Raw genomic sequence first — 10,046 nt, 5'->3', positions numbered from 1 at the left:
TCTTGGTTTGTGAAACATCTAACCCTCTCTTTGTCTTTCATCTCTCTCTAGTTGGTAGAAGCTAAGAGCATCTCCAACTGATATGTCAAACGTGCCATATAGACATTTAATAGCTAAAATTGACATTTCACATCACTCCAACCGATATGTCAAAGTTGATGTGGAATGAAAGCTAGAGGTTGAGATGTTATTTTTGACATTCCAAAAGCAAGATGTCAAATGAATATTTTATTATTTTTTATTTTCTTTTCTTTTTAATTAAAAATTAATCAACACTAAAATGTAATAAAATAATAATTTAATTTGACATATCGGGTGAAGTGTAGAACATGGCAAGATGTCAAATTGCCACATCAGCCATCAAATTTTAATTTGATATTTGGTATTTGACATCTCCCTTAGAGAGACGGCTCATTTTTCGAATTAGATGCTTCATTTAAAACGTAGTTGGGTGTGGTGGTTGGTTTTAACCTACAACACTATCGAATTGAATAACGCTTACCCCCTAACTGTGTCAAATTTTATAGTGTTGTCCTTATTAAGTACATTTTTACAATTTCAGAGACCACATTGTGACGAAAAAAAAATAAAATTCTAGAACCAAAGTTGAACAACCTCTAAAAAAATAAGGGCCATTGTATAATGAACTCTTTTGTAAGTAATGTTATTGGTAAGGGAGGGTAAGGTCCAGTTTAGAACCTAAATCATTAACCATACCGACCATGTCATGTAATGATTTTCTCAACTGTAACCAACAAAACGTTATCAATTTAGTTCAATTCGATTTACTCGAGATTCTCATCTTGCCCTAGTGTGACATGACATGTGTAGTAAAAAAAAGTATTTTATATTAAATTATAATACCCGGTCCGTCTGACTTTGTTTATTGATAATTTATGCATTATTTTATCCCAAATTAAAAGGTAATTAAGTGTATAATTGCCGTGCAACTAAAGTTCTAGGTTTGAATCCCGTCTCCTCGATATCATTTGTATTAAAAGAAAACATATGTTGATTCAGTATTGTCGGAAGTAAAAATGGTAAACTCCCCAACACTTTATGGGGAATTTTGAACATTATCCAAATATGAATATGTATGAAATGCATTGTCGGTGCTTCCTTGAAAGGCATTTGCTTTTTGTTACCAACAAAAGGCATTTGCTTTCGCGGCCCATAAAACGACAATTGTCTCCCAATAGTTTGCATTTCTAGCCTTTGAACCACAAAAGGACGCATGGATGGATACTTTGGTGCCTCAGATTGCAGCCTTTTTTATATTATGCTTAATTGCTTGCGTCCAGATTCACACAAAACCGACTTCAAAAGCAAATTGCTCTCCAATTAATTTGGTGCGTGTGTTATGCTTTCAAATTTGCACGAAGTGTGTTTTTTTTTCCTTTCTATTTTGTCGAAAATTAAATTCATTGAAAAATAAGGAAAAAATTACAGAGGGGCTGGATTGGAAGTGGGCTGGAAGAACAACCCAACATCCTCAACCCACACTCTTATTGGGGGCATAACCTAACCTAGCACTTACAAGCAAGAGCTTCTCTCCATGTTTTTTTTCTTTTCTTTCTTTTGTTAGTTGAGAGACAGATTATAGAATGTTTCTTAGTCAATAAATGCATAAATAAAGCTAATCAATTTCTTAGAATAATCAAACTAAATATAGAAATAAAACCTAATCGCAAAGAAAACCCTTTATAAGAGTCCAAGAACACCCCAGATTGAGGAGAGACGGGGAAGAAGAAGCGTTTCTGAGTTGTGGGCTTGGCTTAAAATGACGCTTAATATTAGTGATATGAGTTTGGTAGTTTTTTGTGCGCCTCTTATCAACTTTAGTATTGCATTTTTTGAGCTTTTTGCTTTTGCTATTTAACGTATTAACTATGTTGTTGAAAATTTATTTATTAAAATTTGTTAGTTCGTTAGTATTCGAAGCTCGATGGTGAGGATTACGTAATGATAAAAGATTCGTGATATTAAAATTGTATAAAGTAAAAATATGGATTCTCATGTCAGATGTATAAAAATTCTTGGTAAATAGAAAGAGAAAAAGGGCAAAAGGAAAAGAAAAAAACTAGATTACGCAAATAGTTATTTTTCTCGACTTGCTATAATAAACGCGGGCCAAGGAATAATTAAGGGGCTGCACAGAGACAGCGAGCTGGAAACCTCGAGGAGCCAAAAACTCACACTCAACACAACAAAGTCAGCCCCACAACCCCAACCACCAGTCAGACGGAGAGACTCACACATTCATCATTTCCGTCTCTCTCACTCTCTCTCTACCTTCTTCTTTGAATTCCCAGAACCTCCTCCTCTCCTTCTCTTCAAATCCAAATCCAAACTTTATACTTCTTTGCATATCAATCTTCAACACCCTTTAAACTCATTTGGGTTTCCATCAAAATCCAATCTTGAAGATCCAATTTGGAGTTTTGGTAAATGATCATGTTGCAGCTGTTCTTCACAGTGGCCTTCTCTGCAGTGCCACTGACTCTGTATGTTCCACCACTCAGAAGCCTTAACCCCTTTGTAGAGACCATGGAGGATCTCTTATCCGAGTCAAGATCATACACCAATAGGGTCTACCCACGTGTACGCCATCTTTGGGTTAGGATCTTGGATTGTTTACTTTGCAGCACAAGGTAGATATACACATATATCATAGATCATCATGACTTTTCAATGGATTTCACTGGTACCATGTAATTGGTTACATCCCACAAACAAACTTCTGAATCTTGTTTTAGCTTTTTGTTTTTGTTTTTGTTTTTGAATTTCTTTTTGTTGTGGTAAATAAGGTGTGATGAAGAGTTGGTTTTTGGTGTTTGTGGTGGTGTTGTTACTTTGCCAGCCGGATGATCTGTTTATGTTGTAAAATTTGTCTTGTAATTTCATGAGAATGTTTTCATGCCATTGCAGAGGTGATATGTTTATTGCTTTGATCGCTTTCTTTTTCGTTGTTGGTTAGATTTTTCAATCTGGGTTTTTTGGGTCTATATCTGAGTTGTCATGGGCAGCTTGGCATATATGGCTTTTCATTTTTATGTTTATAAACTGAAGGAAAGATTCAAACTTAGTTCATGTTCCAACATTAGTAGAAAAAGAAATCATAAGGGCTAAGAGCTAGTTGGTTGGCTTGTAATTAGGGAAGTAAGAACTCGAATGCCGAATCTCGAATACATAAGTAATTGCTCTTAATCACTTGAGTTACAAGCTAATTACGTATAAATAATCTTAGAAAACATGTAATAAATATAACAGTGGTGACTTATGTTATTCGACACTTGCATTTAGGGTTGGACTAGAACTCGAGTGATAAAATACTTAACCGACATTTACAATAAGAGTTCGACTTCTGTAAACACTTACGAATTAAGTTGAGGATAAGGGTACATATGTGATGGCTCATGGTTTTCTTTGAGAATTAATGTGGGATTTTGAGCTGTAATCTTACCTAATCTTCTGATTATAGCATAAGAAGAAAGAAAAAAGAGTGAAGATTATGGCTATAAGTATGAGAATGATTTTAACAGATAAATAGATAGATATGAAAGGTATAAAATGCGGCAGATGAATACAAAATAAATGTTCTCATTTGTAACCTCCAATTGTAGGCTTGCAGGCAAGGCCAAAACAAACAAAAAAGGGTTGTGAGGTGGCTTTTTGTTTTGATTTGTATGCGGATTAGGTTGGCAAAGGTTTGGCGGTTTGTCATTGTTGGTTTATGGTTCCCATCTGAAATTGGCACGCCTAAGAAATTAACTTGTATGCTAAAATTGAATGACAAAAGACAAAACGAAAGGGAACCTTTAACAAGTAACCCCCTATGATTCTTGAAACGTTGGCCATGCCATGCGGCTTAAAACCAGAACCTCCTTTTGTTTTTTTGTTTTTTAAAATAAAATAAAATGTTAAAGAATTGTAACTCATTGTCAAGTAACCGTTGACTTGACCTATTTGATTGGAACCAATGAATTTTATATATCTTAGAGCATTCACAATGATACTTTCTATTTCTTAGCTAAAATTTGGCTAAAAACATAAGAAATCTATTTTAGGAGCTCTTTAAAAAATTTCAACTCCAACCATACTCCTTAATTTGGAGAGTCATAAATGCTATAACTCTTTTTTAATTAGTTCATCTCTATTTAAAAAAAAAAATAGTTAGTATTAAATAAATGTTTGAAATACTCATTAAATAAAGCAGTATTAAATTATAGGGAGCCACTAAGAATCCTTTCTCTCTCCTCAGATTTAGGAGCTCTTAGAGGACTCTCTATTTTATGAGGTGGATAGAGAGCGTGGTTGGAGCTGCATTTTTACAATTCCTCCCTAAAATTTGTCTAAGGATGTGGTTTAGGGAGCCCATTGTAGATGCGCTTACACTAAACAGTTACATGGCAGCTGCTAACCTCGTTAATCTTTAAGACGAATTCAACACATGGGCAGCCTCTTGTAAGGATAAATTTTTTGGTCCAACAGTGGGATTAAGTCAGTCATTCACCCACTCTCACAACCACTGGCAGATCCACAGAGGCGCAAGGAGGTGCAGCTGTACCTCCCCTCGCCGGAAAAAGCTTTGAAGTTGCCAGAGTTTGCCCCTCAGCTCTACCTTGGAGGTGCCCACCGCCTGTTTGAATAAATGCCTCAGCAACCCAGCAACCTCCTTTTCTTTGTTGCGATGCTGCGCGGGGAGCAGCTTTTGTTTTGTTTTTTAATTCCTAGCCAAACGAAGTCGTTTTGGCCAAGCCAGAAAAATAAAAAATTCAAGAGCAAACCTGAAGCCTTATTTCCACTGAATGGAAGAGTGTGTTCTTGTGGTCCAAGTTGGAAGAGTGTGTTCTTGTGGTCCAAGTTGGAATTAAATGGGCCAAGGGATACTTGCGTTGAATGATTTTTCAAAAGCTTTGCATGCTCTTGAGTGTCTTGCTGCAGATCCATTCCTCTCCTCCCAAGTTTGAATGTTTTTTTTTCATTTTTTCTCTTCTGGTTTTTTTTTACTTCTGCCTTTTTTATATTTTATAATATGTATTTTAATATTGTTGTTTATTTTAGAGAGATTATTTTTGTTTTCTGATTTGGTTATGTTTGTATAACCATAAACCCTAAATCCTCTTTCGAATAATTTGGGAATTTTTTTTGGCTTTTAGCCTTTTAAATGTTGCCCCTTCTCAGGAAAATTCCTGGATCCGCCACTGCTCACAACTAAGTGGACCCCTTTAGTAGGGTACATGGAAACCCCACTTAGTCATGAGGGTGAATGAACGGCAGACATTTTCCACGGCCAGACCAAAGAATTTCTCCTCTACAAGTCCATAAACTACATGTCCATAAAATACATGTATCAAATTAGAAGTAAGCCATATAACTGAAGGCCTACGGTACATGAAATCCATAAACTCAACAGAAACTGGTCTCGATGGCAAAAATTGAAATTTTATTCATATTGGAACTGACTGAGCCCAGTACAGTTATTATGTGGTTGGTACATTACAGTTTTATTTATCAACTCCACATTAATCAAGAACAAACCGAAACTATACTCTATAATGGAAAAAGAATCAATGAATCGTAACAAAGCAAAGAGATTAAAGAATAATGAGCGTCAAATTCTTGCTCAATGTTGTCCGTTTTTAGTTGGATAGCGTTGTGCAAGGTTTTAGAAACCAAAAAACGTCCATGGTTCTTGCTTCTCTCCCATCAACAATGCAAGCAGTTTTCCCTTTCTCTGTGGAATCCTCCTTGGTCGCTTTATTGTTTTGCTCTGCGTCTGCAAGGATTCCCCTTTCCTGCTCATTCAATATAAGTAGTCAATTAGGAAAACTGACAGATTGATTTATATCTAAGCCAGCACATAAGTCTCCTCCATGAGGTGATCTTAGTTCAAGCAGAAAATCAAGTCAAATCCCAAATACAATTAAAAAATCACAAGTAAATTAATAAGGTAATGCATAAATTTACAAGTATATGAAGCATGGTTGTTATGCATAAAATTAACAAAACAGGCCAGGGCGAGGGGCAAATATAAGAGGATCATTATGCAGGCGTAATGTAATGGCCAAAATCATATTCATATCTACCATAGTTTATGATGATAAACTGGAAGAGGATCTTCTGAGCTTTAAAGAAGGAAGGATGCAGAACAGGTGATTACTAGATTGATTTATGTGCTGTTCCAGTGTCCATGATTGAAATTTTAGTTTCATCATTTCAACTAAGATAGCTATGCTAAAAAGAGCTAGGGTTTTGATTACCACAAAGCTATAAAGTTGAAATGGTGCGCATTCAAGGATCAGTTTCCAAGCTTTTGCAGAAAAGAAGATACAGATATCTCAGTCCATGTTAGAGATTGGCTTGACTAGATCAAAGGGCAAGCTTATATTACTTGGACTAGCTTTATTCAGGTTTTGTTGGGGCAGTAAATATATATATGGGTGCTATTTTATTTCTTCACCGGGTCATTTAGCATTTTGTTGTTGCCATAAAAAGAGATTATCATCAACTAACTTACAACCCTTACATGTAAATTTTCAGTCCTGTATTTCCTTCCCCACCAACTTTTGTAAATCATTGTTAGAGCAAGAATCAGAACCATAGTTTAATTCTTCATGCCACTGATCTTGGTAAAACAAAAAGAATATAATATGAAGAAGTAGAGGGACTACATACCATCAGCTTGGACTTGGAAGCTTGTGAAGGTGTCAGTTTGCTTGGGGGCCTCGGGGCAGAAAAGCATTGAGGAGAGGGAGGGTTGGTTCGGATTTGCAACAAGCTCTCCCCTCCTTTGCGTTTTACGTTCTCTAAATTCAGAGAGATTGGGATGTTCTCTGTCTCGTCAATTCTTCTGCATGAGGTGGTCATCAAAAGTTAACAATCCTTTCAACCATCAAACGAGCAAGTTTAGGAAAAAAAACATATATCAATGGCATTCAAGGACCCCTTAGAAAGATCAATGTCATCAGAAAGTTTAATCATAAAATTACAATGACTACCAGCAAGTTTGTACAGTAATTGGATTGTTATCTTTGCATATCAGTCTGACAGTTCTCGTCATATGACTAGCCAACTAGTCAACTTCCAGCCTAGTTATAACAAAAAGAATCCTTGTGCATCTCTACTAGTATAAATGAATTGTATAACAAAGTACAATTAACAACATCGCAAGGGGGAAACTGACAGACTGAGACTCCTATTCCTAAATGAAGTATCATGCCCTAAAAGTTAGTGCAAGAAGATCCTTCCATTTTGCATTAATGTCATGGCCTGCTCTTAGCAATCAATTACTTGAAATTAGATGGTCCTAACCTAGGTGTTTCAACATTTCAAAAGCATTTCTTTCCTCCATATCAACCATATTAGGTGATCATATATCAACTGCCTCAACTGTTTCTACCATCACAACCGAAAGTGACCATATTCGCAGAACAGTATGCAAGTGTAGGTCTCTCCATACTTGCATATACAGAGACACGTAAATATAGAGACGTGCATCATAAACAAATGCATGTACATTAGAGACAGAAAATAGAGGAAGAATAAACTTACTTGTTCCTCCTCTGCTTCTCCTTGATAATGCTCCCCTCCATTCCTTCAGTTTTCACCTCAAGCAATGGCATGTTCTCTGTTTGCCTCTGAGTTTTCCCTTTACCCACCTCAAGGAATGGCATTCTCTCTGTTTGCCTCCTGGTTTTCCCTTTACTCACCTCAAGCAATGGCATCCTCTCAGTTTGCCTCCCATTCAACTCACCCAAAACCTCACCATTACACTCCTCCTTCTTCACCACCTCTTCTTCCTTCAAACCCCCTAGGCTTTTCCTTACATCCAACCCCTCCACATCCTCTTTCTCCCTCGCTCTCATTGCCATTCTCTTCAATTCGCTGCAGAAGTCTGTAAGCTGATTCAGAATATCTCGCCCTGCAAATAAATTCCTCGCTGACAGCGTGCTTCTCAGCCTCGGAAGCACCTCACTATTCTGCGGTGTGCTTTCAATTGGCTGCTTCTTCTCTGCGCTTGATTTGATGGTTGCCTTCATGGCCTTTGCTTGGTTAATTGGAAGAGTTGATAGGTTGGGGTTCTGATTTTCGCTGTCTTCCTTGACTCTTGAATTATTAATCGGGTAAATTGAAGACTGAGTTAGCCCTCTTCTCTTCAATTTCACATCTCTAAATTAGAAAAGAAAATAAGTTAAGTTCTGTGAAAGTTTAGTTATATTGTACCGTGAATACAAGGGTTCATGGGATTTTCTTGTTACCTCTGGATTTTATCACCAAGTGGAGGAACTTCAGAAATAACAGCTGAGCTTGAAACCTTCTGGAAATCAACAAACAAAGAAATTGGGAAACTTCAGAAAGAAATTTTTAAAAATTAATTTTTATTTTTATTTTAAAAGAAGCAATTATACAAAATCTCTGCTTGGTAGCTCTGAAATGAAAAAAAATGAAAAATCGATCTTATGCAGTGGTTGGAACTGCAAAGTGAAACTGGATTTGTGTTTTCAAGGCAAATGTATGCCAAAGAATCAAAATCTTGATTTTTCCTTTTCCTCACATTTTCTTAGCAACCAAACAGAGTACCAACAAAACGAGAAAGCAAAACCCTCATAATAAAACCAACCAAAAAGAAAGAAAGGCAGTAAAAGTAAGAACCTTGGGAGGTGATGATTTGAGAAAATCTTCAGCCGTCTTTGGATGCTTGCATTCTGCAACAAGAAAATAATGGTCAATAAAAGTTAGTATAAAAAAGGAAGAAGAATCGAAGTAAATTTGTAATGATTTAAGCTACCGGGTCTGCAGAACCAGGCCTGGTCGTCCACAGAGTTTTGATCTGGGTTCAAGAAATCGAACCACTTGGGTGCGTTTATTTGCTCATAGGCTTTATCCTCTACAAATTTCCATTCTACGTTTTTCCAATCAATTTTTGCTGGTTCCATATCACACACAGAGTGACACAGACAAAGACCCAGAAACCAAGCGAGCTGTACACTGCAAGAGAGAGAGAGAGAGAGAGAGAGAGAGAGGTGTTGACGTTTTGGGTTTTGGGTTTGGATTTGGAGGAGAAGTGAGGGGAGACAGTGGAAGAAGAAGTGACCGTTACAGGAGATGGTGAACGTTGGTGGGGTCGGCGAGGGGTTCTACTAAATTTTCGACCGTTGGAGACTAATTAAATAATTTATTATTGGGGTCGCGGCTTTGGCTGAAGTGAGGATCTAGTTTTTGCTCTGACCAGGTGGGATTGCCATTCTTGGATCTGCTCGACTCTGCAACCAGCTGGTTTCGGAGTTACACGTGGCTTTTAGCTTATTTTCCTGTGATTTACAAGAGTTGCTAGATGGAATCACATTTTAATTTAGGGATATAATTTAAAAACCAAATAAATTTTGTTTTTAATTTTTCCACAAACCAAACCTCATAAAGGAAATAAAATTATATTTTCTGGTTATTTTCATTAAATTACCAAAAATAAAAAGGAAATCTCACATCACATTTCTCATTTCCATAAGTAAATTTTCGTTTGTGTAATGTATGACTGTTTATAATATATATCTTCTCCCTCTTCACAAAACCCAAAAGTGCAGTCAATTGCGAACAAAATTTGATCATCAAACTTCAACCAATTTCTTATTTGAATGATATGTTCCATTTAAAATAGCCATATGCTCTAAGTCTCAATTGTTTAATGTTGCATTCCTTTTATTATTTAATTGGATTAAATGATTGAATTAAGGATGATTATGGACTTAAGGTCCCAAAACCAAATAGAGCTATGTGAGCCGTTTTTCGTTAGATGAATGAGTTTGATTGAATGGATGAGTTGTAACTAGTGATTGACTTATAAATTAAATATCGGCTTGTATGCTTCTCTTCTCTAGGAGCTTCTACAATAAGGAGTTTAGAGTGAGGAGCTTATTTGAGGGGTTCAATGCCACCATCAAACCATTTAAAATGTTTAAGTCCATTGATTTCCTCACATTTGTTGATGGTGAGATTGAACCCCTCAAATAAGCTCATCACTCTAATTTCCTCATTATAGCCTTTCT

General features: G+C 36.4%; 2 protein-coding genes across 3 annotated transcripts; one reads left to right on the top strand and one right to left on the bottom strand.

Moving 5' to 3' along the window:
- Positions 1-2,153: 2,153 nt before the first annotated feature.
- On the top strand, positions 2,154-2,949 carry LOC103330469 (DIS3-exonuclease-like protein). The gene has a single exon (XM_008233058.3). The coding sequence runs from the start codon at positions 2,449-2,451 to the stop codon at positions 2,653-2,655; it is 207 nt and encodes a 68-aa protein (XP_008231280.1). The 5' UTR covers positions 2,154-2,448; the 3' UTR covers positions 2,656-2,949.
- A 2,480-nt stretch (positions 2,950-5,429) lies between these two features.
- Positions 5,430-9,269, bottom strand: LOC103330468 (interferon-activable protein). Of its 2 annotated transcripts, none has more exons than XM_008233057.3 (6): positions 8,792-9,269; positions 8,656-8,708; positions 8,262-8,317; positions 7,555-8,172; positions 6,679-6,853; positions 5,430-5,798 (listed from the first exon to the last, which is right to left on the bottom strand). In XM_008233057.3, the coding sequence occupies exons 1-6, from the start codon at positions 8,937-8,939 to the stop codon at positions 5,643-5,645; spliced, it is 1,206 nt and encodes a 401-aa protein (XP_008231279.2). In that variant the 5' UTR covers positions 8,940-9,269; the 3' UTR covers positions 5,430-5,642. The 2 variants fall into 2 exon arrangements, with proteins under 2 accessions (XP_008231279.2, XP_008231278.2); XM_008233056.3 differs by having other exon boundaries at positions 8,262-8,320; positions 8,792-9,268.
- Between the last annotated feature and the right edge of the window lie 777 nt (positions 9,270-10,046).

This window comes from Prunus mume, linkage group LG5 (assembly GCF_029339155.1).
Source record: "Prunus mume cultivar Tortuosa linkage group LG5, ASM2933915v1, whole genome shotgun sequence".
NCBI classification, from domain to species: domain Eukaryota; kingdom Viridiplantae; phylum Streptophyta; class Magnoliopsida; order Rosales; family Rosaceae; genus Prunus; species Prunus mume.
The sequence above is the reverse complement of the archived record's forward strand: the minus strand, read 5'-3'. Positions and strand labels throughout refer to the sequence as shown.